Genomic DNA, 22,785 nt, shown 5'->3' with positions numbered 1-22,785 from the left:
GGTTTTGTCAAAAGGTCAAGCCGCATAATAGATTTATAGCATTTCTTTTACATAAAAAAATATTTTAAAAATTAAAGGATGTTTTTTTTTAAAAAAGAAGCTTTGTGTTATGTGTAGGGGGTTAGCTGAGTTCACCAAAAGTGGTTTGACATGAATAGGTCAAAATGGCAAGCCACATAATTGATTTTTCGAATGTGTTGAATATCCAATGTCCAATATAAAACCAACTTTACCGGTAGGTAACCTGTATACTGAGCTACCAGTTAATGACGTGTACATTCTAATGCAATCCAACAGCCCTGCAATAAATATTTTTGTGAAGTCTTTGATCCTATTATTGTTGGTTGATTTTTAACTATTGCTTTAGGTTGCTTAAAGCAGGTGCAGTGTAACACATTTCTATACATTTTTACTGTTCTGCTGTCCCATTTATATCAACATACTGTAGATTAATAAGATATATTGGAAACACGTTTCAAAACCGTTAAATACAACAGCATCACAAGCTATAGTCTCAGAAATGGCTATTCTCAGAGTCGAAAACAACAGAACATTATGTGACGCCCCCTATTGTGTCTCTGCAGGTGCTTGTTAGTCTAACCTGGGGGAACTCTCCCCCAGTGTGGCTGCAGTGCAGCTCTGAGGTCTCCGCCTGCCAGCCGGTTACTGTTGTTTCAGTTCTCCCTTGGTTTGGTTTAGTAAGGTTGCTTTAGTTCAGAGATCTTCAACAGGGGGTCTGTGGCCCCTAGTGGGTCCTCAGAGTTACTACAGGGGGGGCCACCAAATATTGTAAATTTATTTTAAAGATTTAAAAAAAATTAAAATGTCTTGGGGAGCCTGGATAGCTCACATGGTAGAGCGTGCGCCCCATGTACAAAGGCTCAGTCCTTGTCGCAGCGGCCGCAGGTCCAACCTGCGGCCCTTTGCTGCATGTCATTCCCCCTCTCTCTATGTCCCCTTTCACATCTTCAGCTGTCCTATATAGTAAAGGCCTAAAATGGCCAAAAAATAATAATTAAAAAAAATTAAAACGTCTTAACATGAATCCAACATTATTAGCAAATATAAATAAGCCTATTTATAAAAAACTAAAACATTAATAATAGGCTTTACTGGCCTATAGGTAAGGTAGTCACTAAAGCCATCGACAGATACAGATTCACCGTGCCACTTGGATGTTTAACATCAAAACATGATTTATAAAATTATGCCAACAAATATTATTTTAATAGCTTAGTATTCTTGTCACTAAAAATGTATGTATAAAGGCTTTAGGCAGCCCTACAAGTCATTGTAGGCCCAGTCTAATATGCAACTTAATTTTATACAGTGTATGCAGTAGGGGGTCTCTCTTTCAGTTAAGGGGTCCCTGGCCTAAAAAATGTTGAAGACCCCCTGCTTTAGTTTATCTGCTTTATTTGCATTTTACACTCACTCACCACTGACTATACGGACCAACACACCCCACAACTTAATAAACCCTTTAATTTGGTTTGATTTGGTTAATAAAGTATATTTTTGTAAAACTGTATCATGGTGTGTCTCCTATTTGTTGTGGCCAGGTCAAAACAATTATAAGGTTCAGAAAGGTAAGATTTAATACAAGGTCATTGGAATTGATGTACAGGTATCAAACTGGTAACTACCTATTCATTATATACATTAGATATACAATAGTGTGCAGTGTGTGAATAATGTAATTACATAAAGTTTTCTTAAAAAAGAAGAAAGAAGCTAAAGCTCATTTATATACAGTAACAGTCAAAGGTTTGGACCTCTTTCTCATTGACTTGAATGGGAAAGCAGAGCTCAGCCAGTGCTTCTCTACCCGGGTGTGTATTGATTTTAACTGGTACTGTACAATAGCAGTACAGCCCAGCAATCCACAGTAAGATGAGTGTCTCTTGTTTCATGTACGCACCAATGAGGCCAGGTACACCCACACAGACAGGACATTATTGGGGTAGGGGTGCACATACACGGCCAGGGCAAACTCCACATTTGATGCCTGAACGTTGTGAACTCCAGTGCTGTACACTGCCTCTATGATGGGCCGGATCTCAGAGAATGGCATATGCAGCGGGAATCCTGAAATCTAAAAGAAAAATAATAACGAGTTATTTATGATATGAGTTAAATAATGTGACACCATGTGCATTATGCCAGCTGACATATCTTCCCAGAGCGCAGAAAATTATATCATTGAAATGATAGATTGATGTCCGATGACATCATTCAACAACTCAGTCAAGTAAGTTTTTCCCAGGCACTTCCATTTCAGACTTACATTGTTGTCTCCCAGCAGGCTCTGCAACTCGTGGCGGTGCCCCTCCGCCATGTCCTGCCCCCCGCTCAGCTCCAGTTTGGGCAGGAATTGTTTCAAGGTAGTGGTGCAGTAACGGTTCCAGCGGGTTGGGTGACGAGGGCGCCACTCCATGATCTTCTCTTTTAGGATCTTCTCAATTCTATAAAAGTGAGATGGTAAATGTTTCGTCTAGCGTGTAATCGTAGTCTTACAAATCAACATGACAGTGTTCACTTGCCTGTCCTGAAGCTCTGCTGCGGCTGCTTTGTCTGTGCCCCGATATACCAGCTCCTCTGGCTAAAGAGATTTAGATTTAGAAGAAAATGTCAAACAAATACCACTAAACATACAACAAGATTATAGATAAATATCACTTAGAACTCACTTAGAACACTTACTTGTACACTCGACAGTCCAGGGTGGGAGAAGGATCGCGAGAAAAACGGTTTCCACAAATTGGCTTTGGTGGTGTCAAAACTCACACTCATTGGTGATGTATATTGTTGAATGTTGAACCACATCTGAATACAAATGGTGGCATTATTAAAATCATCAGCTGCAATCAAAATAAAGAATTTAAAGCCACATCGTGAACTGCTAATTTCATAAAGTTGCTCCCTCTTCACTCACATTGTCAGCATTGACCAGACAACCAATGGTTTGCAGTGGGCAGAAGGTGTCATACTGTCCGTAGTACTGAGCGCTGCTGGGATTCCAGATCAGGTAGCGGCTCTGCTCAAGAGTCAAGACATACGCTGTGGGTCCCTAAGAAATAGAGAGGTCAGAAAACTTTAAAACTGCTGCAGAAAGACTCCAAAGCTCTTCTTTATTTTTTTTTACATATACACTATTTCTATACCAGAGAGATACTTTTCATCTTATTAACTAATGAAGTAAAAAAAAAAAAAAAAAAGCATTGTTATTTACAAATGAGTGTTACACACCTCTGGTATAGCAGTGCCAATTATAAGCCAGGCTTTCTTGCCCATAGACAGGAAGTAGTTGCACAACAGTACAGCATGTTCTTCTTCATCTCCTGCTAGGAGGGTGAGGAATTGCTAAAAACAAGAAGACAAGTTACAGTAAGATGGGCATTTCTTCCCCCTTTTTAGGCTATTTCCTTTAGTTACAACAGCTGAAGAGAGACAGGAAATGGGGGAGAGAGAGAGGGGGGAGGGGGGAGGGGGGATGACGACACGCAGCAAAGGGCCCCGGGTCGGACCCGAACCTGGGCAGTTGGCAAGGACTGAGTTAACATGGGGTGCACGCTCCACCAGGTGAGCTATATAGGCCGCCCCAGATGGGCATTTCACCTCCTCTTCCAATCACAATCGCTCAGAGAGGGTTCACTCACATCACAGGTGCTCCACAGGTCACAGGCGCCAGAAAACGAAACTCTGTCCGGCAGAGAAGGGATGAGCGAGACAAATCGGGCAACCAGGGCCTGTGTGAGGATAGAGTCAGACTGTGTCACTACAGGAAATCTGATCAAGTAAAAGCAACTGCTACTAAAGAAGATAAGAGTTGCCCCTTTTCTACATTCACTTCAATCTCGCGACTGACCGTGGTCTCTTGGGGGTTATCGGGGGATGCATCCAGTAACTCCTGTGGGGGGTTGAGTGGTCGAATGTAGCGTGTGATGAAGACGGTCTTCCCATTGAGATCTGTGACGGTGGTAATGCAGGGTCGGTCCGGGTAGCCCTGTGCTGCTTCCCTCTCGAACCTCTCTGAAGCCTGCAGTAAACGCTCATCCTCTTGGCTGTCAAACTGCATGAAAAGGTCAAAGGTTACAGCAGAGGAATAGAGTTCAGCATTATGTACATGGATTAATATGCCTTGAGAATGATGCGGTCATAGATGGGTGAGTTGAATAAAAAAAAAAATGGAAGAGTGTTTGACTGGAAGGTTACCTTCAATTCCTTTATCTAGCATATGTAGCAGAGCAAAAGCAAAAAAGTGGTACAAAAGGATAAAAAACAAAACTTTACATTACATTGATGCATAGCCACCTACTTATAACAGCATGGAGAACATATCATTGTGGTGAGTTCACATGTCTGTAATAATAGCAGGACAGTTGCGTATCTAAACTGGTCAGGTGAACAGGTGAAGATCACATTGTCGGCAGCCTACCAGTTAAACAGGCTCGGTAGTGAAGGACACATAGCCGGTGTTTTTAGCCGAGCTAGACGGAGAATATTTACTTCCCTGTTCTCCGTGAAGTTAGCTGGGAGTAAATGTAGCTCCGGTGTGTTTAATGTGGAGTGACTGTGGCAGACTCATTTAAAAAAGCTTGTCAGAAATGAAGTTAACACACCAGTCATAATTTTGTTTTCATAAAAACTCAACTCCTTGCTGTTTCTCCGGGTGTTCTCCATTACTGTTTTGGAAGAAGGAAATAACAAGAGTAACAAGTGAACTAGCTCAAGTGAATTTTTCTTGCTGTGCGGTGTAGTGGATACAGACTTTAAAGTGGTAAGAAACTTTCAAGGACAATTCTGGCTCAAAATGAACCTAGGGGTTAATAAAACGTGTACCGCGTCAACCGTTCTCTCGACCAGAGAACCAGTCGAACGACGAACGCCGTGTTTGAGCTATGTTATTGGTTACTGGTTGCACGGCGTTCGTCGTCGGACTGGTCATGACGGTTTTCCCAAGATGGCGCCTGCTTGTACACGTGAACGCTACGGTCTTTATAATCTTTTTACAGTAATAAACTGTCTGTACACTTACAAAGTTCTCAATGCTTTGGTTTACATGTAGGGACCCTCATTATGCTACCGTTAAAGTGTGGTGCTATGTTTAGCCATGTTAGGGGTGTAGAAATAGCGATTTACTCTCTGCCCCCGAAGGCTAGCGCTAGAAGCTAATCACCGGTTTGCGCTAGCTTGTTTCAAGCTAGAGACACATTCAATTAGCATGAAAACATATCCCAGAGAACGGTCGACACAGTATACATATGTTATTAACCCCAAGGTTAATTTTGCGCCGGAATAGTCCTAGTTACATTTGAGAATGGAAGCCTCGGATCTTAGGGGTCCCCCACCTGCCAGATCTCACTTTAACCCCTTGGATTTGAAGACGCACATGAACTAAGAGAAACTAGCACACAGAGGTGCAGGCTGGGTACTAAAGAGCAAACAGGAGCCTTCCTTGAGCTTGGCACTTAAACATACATGTCTTACCTTTTCTCTAACAGACTCTCCAGGCACAAGCTGGGGTTCAATGGTGATGAAGAGTGTGATGAATGCTCCTTCACTCAGGCTCCGCAAGGTATCGTAGGCACCATTAGTGCCATAGCTCCGCTCCTTACTGTAGCCCAGCAACACCGCTGGTGTATGCACCTTGAATGTTCCATCAATCTATCCGATGGAATAATAAAAAATGAGTCAGCAGTTCAGGTAGTCAGTGTGCTTATCTGAAACAAACTCTGAACAAAGAACATTTTTTGGTAACGGAATTGACTGTTTCTTTACTACAATCTATTTTGGCAATATTGCAGCTAATGTATTGGGACAAGACAAGTACCTTAATTATAACTATTAACAATATTTACAATAATATTTTTAGCAGCTAGTAAGAAAGTCATAACACGAAAATGGTTTCAGAGATTCCAGAATCAAGAGGTTTATTGTCATATGCACAGTAAAAACAACTTACACTGTGCAATGAAAAGCTTGCTTTGCCTTCCTTACACAACGAATAAAAAAAGGAGAATAATACAATTAAGCTAAAAACAAACAATAAAAAAGTTGTAATAAATATTTTGAAAAGAGATAAAAAAAATAAAAATAAAGTGCATAAGACAGCTCTGTACGTGGTGTGAGTCCAGTGCAGTACAGATCAAATCTCCACCAAAGACTTACTGGATGCATATTGTGACGAATGTTCTAAGTATTGAGAGAATGAATTACATTTTTGCTAAATCTACGGGCTAATAAATACTGGCAATATTTTAAGAAAAATAAAGTATATATATATATATATAGATATGTAAAAGACCAGAGATCAGAGACTCTCACCCTGGACTGAAAATAAATGGTGCTGAAAGGAATCTTGACGGAGCCCAGCCAGTGCTTCTCTACCCGGGTGTGTATTGATTTTGCTCTGTCTTGGTCCTTCTGTGGAGCAAAGGGTGTTAAATTATGAAGCAAAGAAGAATTAATACAATTCAAGGAACATGTTCCGATATGATTGCTGTGAACGAAATATAAAGGGTTACTCACCACTCCAGTTTCATAAACCACCTCATCAAATATGTTGATGAAGACTTCGTCTTTGACTGATTGTAAGACAGGAGCGCTGTAGTCCCCATTTGGGGCACTGTAGAGAAGAACAACAGTATTACGTATTATCAAATTTTTTTGCGGAGGAGGGTCTGGCTAGTCAACACGGCATTCTGGGATGAGAGTAAAATGTTCTCTGGTTTATTGGCATTTCTTTAAACCAATCACAATCGTCTTGGGCAGTCGCTAAGCGCCGGACGGAGCCACGGTGCCTCTTCTAAATAGCCTCGGGAAGGAACTTGTTTTGGTTGGTGGAACATATGTACGTTCAAAAGTGGTTTTAGTCGTGGAACAGAAAACTCAGATTGGACAGCTAGTCTAGCTAGCTGTCTGGATATACCCTGCAGAGATCTGAGGAGCAGGTAACCATAGTCCTCAGAAATCCACCGGAGGTTAGAACGCCAACACAAAGAAAGAGGAATGAGAGGGACATCGGGCGAAAAGACTAAGATCAGGCGGAATGTCCGGCGGCACCGGAACAATCCCGGAAGTGGAACGTCGTGGATATAGACTACCTGAACGGTAGCTGCAGCTCCTCGTTCCAGCAGGGATTTGGTCCATCAGCTGTGGTCGTTTGAAGCACCGTGCGCTGGAAGGAGACCTCCACAAAGGGCCTCACTTGTACCTACATCACACCGATACAAAACACACACAAAACACAGACATAATATAGATTGCATGCCAATAAAATTGTTTTGCCCCCAATCAGCTATAGAGGACAGTTACTGTACCTGGCTGAAGAGCCAATCACTGCCCTGGATGGCACTCTGAGACGACTGTCCTGGTTTACTGAAATAAACATGCATTGACACAAAAGTTTAAGTTTCTGTTACATGTCTAAAATGTATCATTTCCTGAGGGCAATCGAGGCTTTCCTACTCTGTTCTAAACTATTCTGAATTTGACTGGGTGCACTCAACACTCACTTGGACTGGGGCCTGCGGATGGGGATGTCAAAGGCCCGGATGATGTTGATCAGCAGTTTGATGTCTCCATCAGACAGATTCTGAGCCGTTACCTTCTTCCTCGCTTTCCTCTGAGGCTTCAGCGGCCGCTTGGGTTCAGCCAGCTTGAAAAAGTTCAGTCCCAGAATCCTGATTGTCACAACAAACAGCTGTCAACAACCAACAAGGGACTGCTCATTTAAACCAACATCAGACTGCCTGCACATCATTGATCGAGAGATCATTTTTCATTCAAGTGTGGGATAAGATTATTACCACCAACAGTACTCAGTCCCTCCAGGTGTCTGCAATTTTATGATCACAATACTAATTTAGCTGTTCAAAATTGGAACCGCTAAGGAGAAAAGTGTTTTATTCTGTGTAGTAAGACCAGAACTACAGTATGCAGGATTAAATTGTGGCACAGGGAGCTACCAGGAAGACGATTGCTTCACTTGTTAGAACACAGCCGTTATACCTGCATATTATAGGCAAACTGCGCCTTGCAAAGTGTTTAAGCACATAATATAATAATAATAATAATAATAATAATAATAATAATAATAATGAACAGTGTTATTTAGTGTGGAATAAATGCACTCAATGACCAGTGAGTCTTTCAATATTCTTATAGCGAGCAAAGCTAGATTCATAACTTCCACATTAGTTCTGTAATAAATATATTATAAATGATTACTGTACATAGCAAAATATGTTAGGCTAATTGTAGAATTGTAACTTTATCAATCCCTTCAATTTTACAGCAAAAAAATAAATACATATAAACTTATTTTTTGAGGAAACACCCCAAAAGATTTTGGTGAAATAAACTCAGCAAAATCCTAAAAGGACTGAATACTACACAAGGTCTATTGTCACTACTGTACTGGTACTCAGGGTTCAAACTAAATGGAGAGACAAAGACACAGATGGTGGGAGAAAAAGAAAGAAACTCATACCCTGGACTTGCACCACTGTAAAAAAAAAAAAATAAAAAAAAATAAATAAATAAATAAAAATAATAAAAAAGAAGAGAAGAAGCATAGCAGAAATATAACAGAAAAATGGAACAGAAAAGATTATATAACATTCACTTTCAATAATGAAAAGAAAATGTGCAAAGTAACACCCAACATTATTATCTATAAATCTGCACAAATGTCATCAAAGACTACAATTAATTTCACATTTTCCGTTATTATGTCCACATGTTTTGAAACCTGCTCTAAAACACCCCCTTGAGCAGTTCCATACTCAGCCAGGGGAATGTTGTGTTGCCTTCAAGATCAGATAGACCGAAGCAGCACCAGGCCAAGAAATGATTACATCAGCCTGTGATTTATACAGGCCTTGTTGCACTTTCTGATAGGTTGATTTGGATGCCAATCCCACAGTTTAAAGTAATCCAAGTTATCTAACCTTTCCTTTACAACTTGAGCGGGGAGTTTAGGCACGGTTTGTAATTTTTTTATTATTTTTGATAATGGAAATAAGCGTAGGATATACAGAAAGTATACATTACATGCATACATGCTTGAATTACTATTTTGTGATTGGCAAGACAGAAAGAAAAATTACGGTAACATGCATAACACACACATAAAGAAAATGTCAGTTGTGAAAGATGGGAGTTGAAAGTGAGACAGAATATATAGTGAGTTAATAATGCCTGGGGAGCTATTTACCCGATGCTTGGTATCTCCTCTTCTACCACCAAGTCAGACAGAATGTAGTGATGCTTGGCAAGAAGAAATCTGTTGATGACCGATTCTCGGATCTGTGGAAAAAGCCATGATTATCACCACCACTTAGCGTTCTTATGTGCCAACAACTGGGGTAATACATACATATTTACATTACTCGGGCTACTCACCTTCTGAAGGTATTTGGCTACTAAGGCTCGGTGTGAATCCAGATGTTCTTTAGTGTCAACTATCTCTCCTTCTTTCAGTCTCTTCTCATATTCCTGAAATCATTGTTTACCAAAAGAAGAAGAAAAAGAAATAGCCCCATACTGAGTTAATGCATCCTTATCTATATTTTTTTTGCAAAAGATCTTTTTCCATGGCAGACATGTTGACATGTCATAGTAGGAAAAGCACAGGTGTATTCAAAACCATTAATGATGGCTGCATTCCACTTAGGAGAGGCCCTGGGATTGTGCATGCTGACTCACTGAAATAGCTTACTGGGACACTTGATGGAATTGAGCCATCGTTAAGGTGATCAATTTCAGCTGTGCTTTTCCTACAATGACAAGTCAAAATGTCTGCTGTAAAAAAGGTCTATATTGTAAATGTTTCAAAGGCTGACCTGGAACACCTTATCTGTGACCTCCCTCTCCAGAGAAGGAACACACTTGTAATTTCGAAACTCTGCAACTTCCTGGTTCCTAAGCGTGAGCAGGCGAAATCTTTTGGACCTCTCCAACTCTTCATCAGTCACAAAGTTAAACTCCTCCTGCAGCTGTTCTAGACGGAAGTACTCTGGAGCTGTTACCTCTCCACTAGTGGCCACCTGGTGAACCCCAGGTACAAAAAATAGAAGCCATGTTTTTTTTAATCACAACAATGTCCAGTCACCTGGATGCTCAGACCACTTGTTTATGCAAAGTATTGTATTCTGATACGCACTTTTAGCAGCTGCATGATGGAGGCATTTTTTGGATCGTTGGGGTCCAGTCGTGACTGTGTGGCCCACTCTCCAATCTTCTTCATGTCATATAGTCCAGATGCCCCAATAAATTTAACAGCATCAAGACGGCTCAAGCCACTAAAAACACGAAGAAAGAAAGTGATTAATACTTCTAAAAACCAATTACCATAGACAAGGTACGAGGTTTAGGGACAGACTTTGCCAAATTTAGACCAGCTCTTTCTCTCTCTCAAGGTGCTGTAGGAAGGATTGTGAAGATCCAGGACTTAGCCAAAGAATCTGAACATTTACAACTTCTCAGTCCCTCCCCCCTTTCTGCTAAAGCACAAAACGGTCTCCTAAGCCCCTCCCCCCACAAAAGAGAATGAATGCATGTGTATGAGCAGTGATTGACACGCAGTTAGTTAATTTGCATCAAAATTATTGAGCCATATTATATTGATATTCATTTATGAGCTATGTTATCAGACAATAAGCAAACATGGGAATGTTTATGGCATGGCAAGTTGAATATGTTGTTCATTGTGACATTAATGTTGAGGGAATTATAAAAAACTTCCCCTGCTGCATAACCTTTGATGCAAAAAGAAAGTTTAACATGATTGATTACTTAAACAAGTTTCAAGTCTGAGCATGTTGCCAAGTTTATATCATGCTGAAATAAACTCAAACCACTGGCTTCCACTGGATCCATGAATATAAACACATGTAGTCATGTTTGGCAAAAGGTTAGCTGTGATGTAAATCATACGGGATATGTAGTTAATGGGCTAAAACATGCACAACTACCAGTACTGTCCTTTAAGTGACATTACCTGTGTATGCCGCCATGTTGTTGAGACACAGGTGGGGCGAGTGGTACATCGTCCTCCCCAGACCCCCAATAAACACGGCACGACAACTTCCCAGAGGTCAGCAGGGTCTGTTTGTTACTGCCATCCACCTCAAAGGAGAGGGGCACGTCTAACGAGGCATACAGAGAGGACGAGACACAGGGAGACAGGGACTGAGATCACTGAAAAGTCCTTGTACAACAAATGAAAGGGCAATCAATCACATTCAAATATAGATGTTATCCTTGGAGTGGGAATGTATTTGTGGGTGACAGTGTTTCAGGTCTGAGCTTGCGTTAAATAAAAGGCATTTACCACTTCCTACACCCTCATGGTCGAACATCACTCTCTGGTTGCTGCTAAACTCAAACTCCTCAAGAGAGACTCTGTCCACAACAACTGAGGGTTCTGGCACTGGAACAAACACTTGAGCCAGAAGGTAGCATGATGAGCCAATCTCCTCAAACACCTAACACACACACACACACACACACACACACACACACACACACACACACACACACACACACACACACACACACACACACACACACACACACACACACACACACACACACACACACACACACACACACACACACACACACACACAAAATGAGAAATGAATACAGTTCATGGACTAATCTATCACCCAGATGTGTGGATTAGACAAAGTGGCAGCATGACAAATGTGTCTGTACTGTACCTGCAAATTGATGCTTTGGGGACAGTTAACTATCTTGAGATTGAAAATCTGGCCAAAGTGCACTCTGAAATCAGTGTTCAGGGAGCGGCTGTCTGTTCGGGAGACTTCTTTGTCATTATAAAGGATCTTGACAAAAAGAGAGCGCCTTGTAACATCCTCTCTTCGAGCTGTTTCAGGCCTACAACAGGGAGTAAACAAACCGGATGAAGAACGTCCACAATAGAGCTTAACAGTGTGGTTCCGAAAGTGAAAATCCCATTCATTTTCTCCATAAGGATTTTGATAATTAGTCTTAGTGTCGAAACCATCCAAGGTAGACTGACCACAAGCTACGAGATTGTGAAACAAAGGTTTATGCCGCTGTAGAAGCCACAAGTCTGTATGATATCAACCTTTTCTAAAGAAGAACATGTTTTATTTGCAATGCCATGGACAAGTACTAGACTACCCATAATACTAAGCGGAACAGCAACGTCTCTGATTGGTGGAGCTTGCTATTACCATGGAAATGTTTACTGAACCTGCAAACAGCTAGTGAGCTGAGCTGGTACCACTAAAGTCTATGAACATTGATGTACACAGTCTTGTACATTTTACGTTTTTAAAATGTTTTTTTTCTTTTTTCTTTTTTTAGCCAAAACAAATGTTTTATGGTCACGATTCATGTCGTAGCTGGATGGCTTGGTTCCAGACTTAAAACTCTTTATATAAGCATTTTCTAAAACATCAATGAAGCAATTGAATGGGGAAAATTACTTCCGGAACCAGAGCCGTTCAAAATGTAGGTGGTCACTGTTGAGCTTTATGCCACAATGATAGTGTAGTTCTTTTATTTCAGATGGAAATTATATTACTTTTCTCAAAACAAGTGACAAATCTGCCAGTGGGTGAGATAAGAGGACACTACAGTATATTTCAACATGTTTACTAAAACTCTTGAAAGAAAGTGGAGTTAACACTAACCCTTTTTAAAGCTATTGTGCGTACTATTTGTCCCCCCCATGAAGAATTCTAAGTAATGACAACAACACTGTCGGCGCACACGCCCCCACCCCTCCTCCACATAGCTTAGCAGTAGCCAAGAAGGACACAGAGGATTTAAAAAGACATGATGGACTCTTCAGAAGAGGTCATTATCTTCACAGTTTCTGCGAGCAAAAGTCACCAGACGACACAATCTTCTGAACATAGTCATACTGATAAATACAGAGAGAGTTATGTGGAGCTGATAGTCTTAATTAGCTTCAAAGCAACTAATTTGGCAATGGCTTGAATGTAACGCACGTTTATTAATATCAAAACGTTAAGCACTAAAGCTTTAAAGAGACCCAGACTTTCTCTGTGTTTCTGCTCATACCTGGGGCAGAGTTCGCTGGCAGTGATGTTTCCAGATGCAGACAGCTCAGGGATCAGGATGGATTCTCCTGGTTTCCTGCGTATCCTAGAGGCTTTCTCTCGGACCCGCTGCTCTATAGAGTCAAAGTCAGGCTTCTCTGGAGGCTCGGGCTTTGGGGGTCCTTCTTCAACGGGCCCCTCTGATTCGCTCACATCCTGGTCTTCATCTTCTTCTTCTGTCTCATCCTGTGTCTGGCCTTTCTTCTTCTTTTTTCTCTTTTTCTTTTTGGTTTTCTAAAAAAAGAAAATATAGGATGTGTGTGTGTTAATATTGTGTATATATTTTTTCACACAAGGTCCAAGAATGTCTTGATTTCAAAGCAGAATTTGAACTTAATTTATTTATTATTCTTTATGCAAGACATATATTATAGGTAAGATTTTGCTTAAAAATCACCTTGTTAGTAGCCTGACAAGCCAGACCCACATCCAGATGTAGGGTCTGGGAACTCACCATTGACGGAGTTCGATCCGAGGGGCGGGATAAACGGTTGTCTTTCAAATTCCCTCTGCACGTAATAGGATAGCGCTAAAACCAGGCAGAGCAACGAAGAAGGTAGCGGAGCTAGTTGATAGATTAAACTTTTGCCGTATCCGGTCGGCAAAACTCCGAACACATCTTCCGTTCTTTGTTCTTTTATCAAAGAAAAGCTTAACTCCAAGTCTTCCAGAAGTCCGCTGTTCCCAGCAGCAGCAGCCATAAGCCCCGCCCACCGACTCTATACACAGTGTGATTGGCCTGACCAAAATTTGGTTTTTGCAGCTTGAAAGTCAACGGAGAGTGCCTAGACCCCCCCTGGCTGCCAAATAAATTTGTTGCCACTAGGGGGAGTCTAGATTTCTAGGCTACCTTGTTAGTACTATCTGAAGGAAAAACTGTTTCTAAATTATTTTAAACCTACTTTGGCATTTTTACCCTGCAAAACACTGTTACTTATCAAGCGACACAGTACTGATATATTTGCAGTAAGCTAATAAAAAGCTGAGTTATCAGTGTGACTGTAATAAGTACCGGTTTCCTTCTACAGAGCTTCCACTCCTGCAGCTGTTTCTTATACTCTGCAAACTTTTTCTGGTAATCCTCCTCGATCTCGACCTCCAATTCCACAACCTCTGCCAAGATTTCATCTTCGTACTCTCGCTCATCTGACGTCCGGTCAACATTTTCTCTGGAGCAAGGTTGAAAAAAAGAAAGAAAAACACAGCACATTAATATAAAACAGAACAAGCATCTGTACACTAAATGAGAAAATACACACATTATCCAGCAAGCATTTGTTCGGGGTAGAAGCGAATGTGTAATCAGAGCATTTTTATTATAGTTCTATGGAGCAGCGTCAGCAAATGTATTATCACAGACATGGGCCAATTGTCTAACTACACAAAGACATTTACCTTCTGAGCGAGAGCTTATAGGGCGTGTTGGTAAACTTCTGAAAGTCTCTCAGGGCCTTGAGCTCCTTCCACACTTTAACTATGTGCTTCAGCAGAGTCCTGTCTTTCTCCTGCTCACTGTCTCGCAGCTGCCGAGTGTTCCTGTGATAATCATGGGGAAAACATACAGCGTGTAGATTGCTTGTCAAGACTCTTTCTGTCTTTCTAGACTGAACAGGACTTGGAATGAACACAATCTGGGGAACTCACCTAACCTCCAGACTGTACTCCGATATCCTCCGCTGCATGGCTTGAGTAAGGCTCTCCCCCCCATGGATCTCAAGTATATTCCGCAACGCACTCCTTAATCCATTCAACTACAGCACACAGGAAACACATAATGTATGTATGTGGCTTATTTGATTCAAGAGATTTCTAGATATATTCAGGAATGTAAGAAAAGTTTTGCAGAGTCATCGTGACAGCTTTACTATTCAGCTGATGGAGTTTACCTTGTCAGTAAGGTGTCCTGTGAGATTATTGTGCTGCCTGGTGAGGTACTGATCATACAGTTGAGCCAGACGAGACCCCAGCACATGTTCGCGACTGAAGAGTGGGTGATGGGAGAAGATCAGCCCAGAGACATCCACATCAAGCTGGTAGTCTCCCTCGGGGTCCGCTGCACCAGCAATGTACAGATTTGCATACTTGGACTTCACCGCCTGGGGGATAGAACAACATCATTCGTCATGCAATACTCTGGAAAATAATAATCCCAATGAAATATACGCAGTGCTTGTGTTTAGCTTGAGTGTATCTAAGTATGTGTGCAAGCTTAAAGGAAGCATGAAATAGTTGGCAAGATTGATTGAGCACCATCAGAGAGCGCTGTAATGAAACAACATGCATGACAAAAATGTAAAATAAACACTCAATTGAACTACAATGGATGTTTTCCAGATGATCAAATATTGCAGCTGTGCTTATCTCCAGAGTGAGGAACAAAACATGAGAATGTGAAAACAAGAGTTCTTTGGGGGTTTCCCATTCAAGACACACCCCAACCAGAACAAGATCTCAACACTGGTTTTTTTCAGGGTTTCCATTTTTGTCATATTTTGCCCCGGTGGTCTGCAATGTCATTGCAACATTTGAGATCAATGAATTCAGGAGTGTAAATAAAGTCTAAAATTAGCTGCTTCCAATAACGATGCAGACGGACAACATTACATACAGTAATTTGTCATTCAGCTGTAAAAAGAAGGGAACCTATGTGAGATGTTCAACAGTTCAACGTTGAACACCATAGTTCCCTCCAGGTTCGTCACAAAGCTCAAGGACCTGGGATTAAACACCTCACTGTGCATGTGGATCCTTGACTCCCTGACAGGCAGACCAAAGGTGGTGAGGGTGGGCAGACACACCTCTTCCACCTTCATCCTTAACAGCGGAGCACCCCAGGGCTGTGTTTTGAGCCTGCTGCTGTACTCTCTGTACTAACACGACTGTGTAGCCACTTTCAACAACCATCCAACACCATCATCAAGTTTGCTTGCGACACAGCTGTGATGGGCCTGATCACAGACAACAATGAAAAGGACTACCTTTAAGAAGTAAAGGACCTGACCCGCTGCTGTCAGGCCAACAACCTACTCGTGAATGTCTGAAAGACTAAAAGAGATTATAGTGGAGTTTGGGAAGAAGCAGGGAAGAAACCACGAACCCCTTAATATCAACGGGTCCTCAGTGGAGAAGTGCACTGCAAACCTTCAAGTACCTTGGTGGCCACATCACCAAAGGCCTGACCTGGGCACTGCATACTGACTCAGTGGTGAGAAAGGCAAGGGAGAGGCTGTTTCACCTCAGACGCCTGAGGAAATGTTGGTATCCCCTCAAATACTGAGGAATTTCTACTCCGGCATCATCTAGAGCAGTGGTTCCCAACCTGGGGTCCGGGCACCCCCAGGGGGGGCGGCAAAGATCACAGGGGGGGCGCGAGTCTTTATCTGGTTTGAAGTTGAGGTAAAAAAAAAATGTTTTGCACATGTTAAACAAATTATAATACACTAGAATATCTAATGTATACAAAAGTCTGTATGAAAACTATATATTTTCTTGTATCCTCAATTTTCCTGCCGCCACGGCATCACAATCTTATGAATGAAACATGCCGGAGAAACAGTGCTGATAACTCCTCTGTATCAAAAAAGAAAGACAGGCTCTATCTCGAGAGTTACCTTAACTTCGGTTTTGTGGGGGGTGGGGCTCAGCTTTTCTTAGACATGAGTAGGGGGGCGCCAAGGAAAAAAGGTTGGGAACCACTGATCTAGAGCGCCCTGATGGGGAATATAGTGGAAAGGACTGCAAGGCCCTGCAGAGAGTGGTTTGTTCGGCTGAACACACAATAGGCGCTGCTCTATCCTGCCTAAATATAATTTAATTTGTAATTTATACACCAGACGTTGCAAGAAAAAGGCTAGGAGAATCATTAAAGATCCAAACCATCTTTTTCTTTTTTTTGAGGTCGGGTATAATACACCAGGCCAGCACTGACAGCACATCCTGTGTTTCTTTAAATGCCCAGTTGGGAGTTTTGATGTAGCTGTATATTGTCTGCAGAGATGATATCACAGATGTGTCAGCCTCCACCTCTGCTCTATTCCCTGATACCCCCCCCTGTTCCTTTGAACCAAATGCCAAACTGCCCTTCTGCTTCTTCTTTTTTTAATGGCAAAAGGGTTAGAGAAGACCTAAGCCTGAGGGTGCCACAACACTTTCAGTGTATGATTGTGCATGGTGCTTTAGATGTGGCAAATTAATGGAGTGAATGAAGTGAGAATGGGTGTTTCTGACCTTCCTGTACACAGTCTGCAGTGCAGGATCCAGGTCCTCCTCCATGTGAAAGAGAGGGGGTCTGGTGGACGATTCCTTTATGGGGTCAGGCAGAACCATGATTCTGCCGTCATCTCCAAACCACTTCTTTCCCTAAATAAAGAGTTAAAAATATATATATTTAGGGTGCTTGGGTAGCTCACCTGGTAGAGCGCAAACCCATATAAAGAAGCTTAGTCCTTGATGCAGCGGCAGCAGGTTCAACTCCCACCTGCTGCATGTCATTCCCCCTCTCGCTACTCTATCGAGTCTAAGCTGTCCTGTTGGAAATAAAGTCCTAAAATGCCCAAAAATAATCTTAAATTTTTATATATATATTATTAATAATAATTCATGGATGCAGGGCCAGCGACACTGTTGAACTGTCTGGCATTTTGGTTAAAATTACCTCCTCCATTTTCAAAATACGGTTCTCCAGAATGTTCTCATTGGTCAGGGATATAGGAGGCCTCTCCCCTACATACAGACCCTCGTCCTCCAGATAACGAGGCTTCATGTTTTCAGGCAGTTTAATGGTAGTTGGGACTGTGACAATGATAGAGAGAATGCAGTTAAAACACTTTAAAGATAGTTAATATCCTCAACAGAGTATTTGAAAGCTGTGTGTGTTTATCGAGGGGGGTTTGTACACGAAAGAATACCTGTTCGAAAACTCGGCGTAAAGAGGAGCTCACTCTCTTGCTGAATACGTTTTCGGTACCCAATATACTCTGCTTTCTTTACTTCCAGGAAGTCCCTTGACGATTGTTCAATGACAAATAAATCCTCCTCTTCATCCCGCACAAGAGGAGCCGCTTCACTCTAAAGCAGGATGAAGAATATAAGGCGAGAATATGAGGAATCCACTTGCTCTTATTCAACTGCAGCTACAGAACAGGTGGAAATAATCATGATACACACGGATCATTTCTTATAATCTCATTGTCGGTGTCTTACCTGGTCTTCATTTTCATCTTGATTATCTTCATCTACTTCAGCAGCTTCCTGCTCTTCCACAACACCTCCTCCTTCTTCATCACTGTCCTTCTCTGTTGTTTTTTTCTGTTTTTCTCTTTTCTTGCTCTTCTTCTCAGTCCCATCTTGTGGCTCCAGCTCAAAGTTGAGTGTAAAGAAATTGTATGCCTCTTCAGCAGTGGGTAGGCCTTTTTCTGTCTGTATTTACAAATAATGATTAAATACATACAACACAAATAATAATTATTGCAATCTTGTCTCCAGCCTTACTCGTCTGGCTGCTTCTCGGAACGTGACCCTGGTCCTGAGGGCCAGAGGGTCATCGTGTCTTCCAGCTCTGTCCGGATCTATCTGTAAAACACTGGGAGTAAGGCTGCGTTCACACTGCTGGTCCGGCAAAAACGCAGGTCTTTTGATTCATTTTGAATGGGGGTAGACACTCAAAAAAAACACAGGGAGGCCAGGTTGGCTCAGTGGGTAGAGCAGGCGCACATATACTCAGAAGCTTATGCCTCGACGCAGAGGTCCAGGGTTCGAGTCTGACCTGAGACGATTTCCTGCATGTCTTCCCCCTCTCTCTCCCCTTTCTCACCTAGCTGTCCTATCAATTAAAGGCGGAAAAAGCCCCCCCCAAAAAAAAAAAAAATAACGCAGCGGACCTGCAGCGAAAAGTTGAGACTGACTCAACTTTTGGAGAAACGCAACCCCAGGTCACGCTGCGGTGGCCAGTCATGTAGCCGGCAATCAGACTTGTCAGTGTGTTTTGAGCTATGGTTTGAGGCAGCGTGAGAATCCCGTACAGTGAACAGGAAACATCACTGCCACAATAACGTTTTTTAAACATTATTAGGGTAAAAAACAAAACACAAGCCCTGAAATGCCCGGGAGTTTCCTTGCTCAAACTTTTCTTTCTCTCTCTCCCCCTGTGAGTACGGTTGGAAACGTCAAAATCTATCAATGATTTGACGGAAAACAGTAATTGTGAAATATAAAGTCTACTTGTGCTTTGTTGGGAGGTTTAAGAACACAACAGGACATCACACAAATGGGCTGTTTCATTGACAATCCCCCCCGCCGCACCATCCTGCGGCAAATCGCCGGATCACTTTTCTGTTAATGCCCACTTAAACGTCCACTGCACTGGGTAAAATCATCATTCCAACCTTGTCAAACCTTGTAACAGTGTCTCTGTCTCTGAGGCTCTGCAGGCGACTGGTTGGCTCGAGAGAGGCCTCCTGCTGCTGGAGGCTCTCACCTTTAGACTGGAACACAAGAGGCCATTCTAATAAATACAAGTTTTTGCAAAACAGGCTATATTTATATATTATATATCACTATATTTAGTAATCGTATTCAAATACAAGCTAGTTTGTGCACACAAAAAAAAAGACTTTGGGTTTACTCTGGCTGCTCTCAGTCTCTCTTCCAGGCGCCGTGTCACAAAGCTGTCTAAATGCTGAGAGCTGGCAGAATGCTGCATTCCCGAGTGACCTAGAAGACAAAGCACACCATGAAACAATAATTACTGTACATTGATTAGACAGTAATTGTATTATTACTGACACCGACAATCTCATATCCAATGCTGGCACCGACTGCTTGGATAGGATATTGTCATTTTTATAGTCACTTAACTTGGGAAAGGTGTTGTTTAGGTTTATTTCGAGAAGTTTAGGTCATTTTGTGAAATGAAAAAAAGTGCTTATATGCTGCATAATAAGGTCATAAAGCACTGTTTTGGCACTGCTACTAGTATTTTTTTTAAATGACATCCAGCCCTAAACAGCCAAAAGGCATAAAGGGGGAGAGGAGGCAAGTTTAGAGAGAAGATGGACACTAACCTCTCTGAGAACCAGTCGGAGGTCTTGACAAAACCCCTGAGTCGCCTGCCCTGTCAGCTGATCCCTCATCTTCACTGTGGTGCTGAATGGTGGAGATCTCCTCCACATTGGACTCCTGGGCTGAAGACTGGTCAAGCAGCTAACATATGCCAAGAGATGAAAAATGTATACATATACTGTCCTATATAGCTTGTACTAAGTGGGTTTTATGAAACAGGCATTAATGCAATTAAAGAATGGGTGCAAGAGGGAAATGTACCCTTTTCTTCCGCCTCTGTCTCTGAGCCCTTAACGTGCGTTTCAGCGTCTCTCCTGGATCTTCCTCACTGCTTTGAAGTTCCTGTTGCAACACAGCAACAATGATAAACAGCAATAGCAAGACTGCATATGCAAACTGTAATTCTATCCACACTGCTTTTTAGCACAGCTGGGAAAGGGTGTATTTGCAGAGGCAAGAGTGAAGGAGGTTGGTGTTGAGCAGCCAGCAGCACACACAGGAGGGGAACTAGAGCCTACAGGCTAAGCTATAAAACACACACCAACCTTCATTGTAGTTTGCAGTTTCTCCTCACTCAATTTGGTCGACGGAACCAGAGCCTATCAAGTATAATTAGATTTACTAAAGCGTTAGCAGCTCTTCTATCTGTGTTCCTGACTTTGAGTGGGTACAAAGTGAGACACTCCTCTAGCTCATGTTGAGTCTTGTTAGGGAGGGCTCTTATTCAGTTTGTGCTGGGTGCTGGATTAACTCTATACTGCTATTGTCAGTCCACAGAAACAACGCAAAATATAATGTTCATCAGTAATAATATTAATTTAGGACATAACGTGTATACGTTTACCTGAGTGTCGTCCTCATTTTTATTTTTTACCAAAGTGTCTTGCAAAGCACGTCGTTTCTTCTGCAGTTTCTCTCGAAAGTCACTAAAACAGAAATAAAGCCAGTCGTTTTAAAACAAATAGAGCTAACATTAGCTTAGATAGCTAAACGTGGCGTGTAGCTAGCTTTAATAGCGCTAACGTTAACGTAAGCTGATGAAAGTGGTAATTGCAGAAACCAATAAAGAACAACTAATGTAGCTAGCTAAGGTTAACTAACGTTACCTTGAGGAGGCCAGGGCGGCGAGGATAGCTCTCTTTACAATAAAGAAAGTAACGTTACAGAAAGTCAGGTCAGGACTGTGGTCACTGTTGTTGTGGTCTAAGCTAAAGTTTGTCTGTTTTACAATCGACTAACCATAGACTGTATACGGTTTACTTTCTACAGTGTATGCATCCCTCGGTTTTCCGAACGAGCGCCGTTTTTACCATAGACAGTATATAAGGTTTTTACCTTTACTGCCCGTTATAGGTTATATTACACATCCATGTCGCTGCCTAGTAACGAGATAAACTACTCCCGCCGATCCCCGGAAGTCCCGCCCTACTATGCTTTGATTGGCTAGTACTGTTTTTTTAGTCGGCTGGTCATTCATGATCAGTGACTGTAAATATAACATATTTTTATACAGTCTGTGGTTATGATTCATAATAACCATATTGGATATTCAATGAACTTATTACACTCAATCTTGAACTACGTGTTGCCTTCGAGAAAACAAAGGTTTAGAGAACTGTGAGAAGAGTTATTTTATCTAGGGAAAAGGCTTTGTTTGGTAAATTAATTAAAAATTAAGATATTTCCTATTTCGTAATAAAGACCGACTACAAGGGGCACTCTGGGCCACACCATCATAGAAGAGATGATTCTTGGTAAAAAGTGAAGCGCAACTGTACAATGCATGGGAGACATGACATAATCCATTTTTTTTCCTTATGTAAAAGGGGAAAAACATTATCATTATCAATTATTATTATTATATTAAAAAGTTGCAGTTATTTTGCTCTCTCTCTCTCTCTCTCTCTCTCTCTCTCTCTCTCTCTCTCTCTCTCTCTCTCAGGTCGGTGGTCAGCATGGGCGTAAATCTGATCTAACAGTAGGGGCGGACAATACATTTCTGAAGAGCAATTTTTGAAGGGGACATAAATAATACAGCCACACTTATACTTGTAGAGGATATTGTGTACACAGAGGAAAGCCTTAATACTATCATTAGTGTAGCATGGAGACTGTACCATTATCCTTCTTTTCACTGTTTCTCTTGAATCAATGAAAAAGCTGACTAAATTGACAAAAATATTCTTCTTTAAAACCATTTATTTATTTTTAAGTTTACAATCAAGCCACAAAAATACCTTAAATGACTTATTTTGAAAAAGTGTCCCCATATAAAAGAAATGATTTTGTGATGATGATTTGTACACTTGTTAAATTAGCTGATCATAATGTAAATTAGTGAGCCACTGGTAAAGCTCATCTGCTCACCCTGACAGCCACATGAGCCACTGTGAGCTATCTGCAGCAAACCTACTGGGTGACCTTGACCAACTGCCACTTTGCTCGTTTGAAAGCCATGATGTCTCTCTCTCTCATGGGTGGGCCAAATTCTCTGGGTGGGCAAAGCAGAGAAAGGGGAGGTAACCTTGCTCCTTATGACCTCATAAGGAGAAGATTCCTGATCGTCCCATCTGAGTTTTCATTTTCTCAAAGGCAGAACAGG

General features: G+C 41.7%; 1 protein-coding gene across 1 annotated transcript; it reads right to left on the bottom strand.

Moving 5' to 3' along the window:
• Positions 1-1,575: 1,575 nt before the first annotated feature.
• Positions 1,576-21,581, bottom strand: cc2d2a (coiled-coil and C2 domain containing 2A). The gene is made up of 38 exons (XM_028588113.1): positions 21,290-21,581; positions 21,028-21,109; positions 20,729-20,782; positions 20,445-20,525; positions 20,186-20,324; positions 19,747-19,835; positions 19,508-19,606; positions 18,615-18,695; positions 18,327-18,542; positions 18,032-18,191; positions 17,779-17,915; positions 17,352-17,483; positions 15,011-15,220; positions 14,769-14,875; positions 14,520-14,660; positions 14,137-14,293; positions 13,087-13,358; positions 11,730-11,907; positions 11,339-11,492; positions 11,006-11,153; positions 10,169-10,307; positions 9,849-10,052; positions 9,409-9,501; positions 9,221-9,312; positions 7,518-7,685; positions 7,323-7,380; positions 7,107-7,216; positions 6,532-6,628; positions 6,328-6,426; positions 5,491-5,667; positions 3,869-4,072; positions 3,660-3,749; positions 3,250-3,363; positions 2,936-3,070; positions 2,704-2,826; positions 2,544-2,602; positions 2,288-2,465; positions 1,576-2,095 (listed from the first exon to the last, which is right to left on the bottom strand). The coding sequence occupies exons 3-38, from the start codon at positions 20,732-20,734 to the stop codon at positions 1,910-1,912; spliced, it is 4,833 nt and encodes a 1,610-aa protein (XP_028443914.1). The 5' UTR covers positions 20,735-20,782; positions 21,028-21,109; positions 21,290-21,581; the 3' UTR covers positions 1,576-1,909.
• Between the last annotated feature and the right edge of the window lie 1,204 nt (positions 21,582-22,785).

Source organism: Perca flavescens, chromosome 9 (assembly GCF_004354835.1).
Source record: "Perca flavescens isolate YP-PL-M2 chromosome 9, PFLA_1.0, whole genome shotgun sequence".
Lineage (NCBI taxonomy): Eukaryota > Metazoa > Chordata > Actinopteri > Perciformes > Percidae > Perca > Perca flavescens.
Note: the sequence above shows the minus strand (reverse complement) of the source record. Positions and strands in the feature narration are given on the sequence as shown.

Excerpts from the sequence above, each read along its gene's own strand:
- cc2d2a (XM_028588113.1), bottom strand. Across the intron at positions 7,686-9,220 it reads GAGGAGATACCAAGCATCGG|GATTCTGGGACTGAACTTTT; the intron begins GTAAATAGCTCC and ends TGTGACAATCAG. Across the intron at positions 2,466-2,543 it reads GCAGCAGAGCTTCAGGACAG|AATTGAGAAGATCCTAAAAG; the intron begins GCAAGTGAACAC and ends TCACTTTTATAG.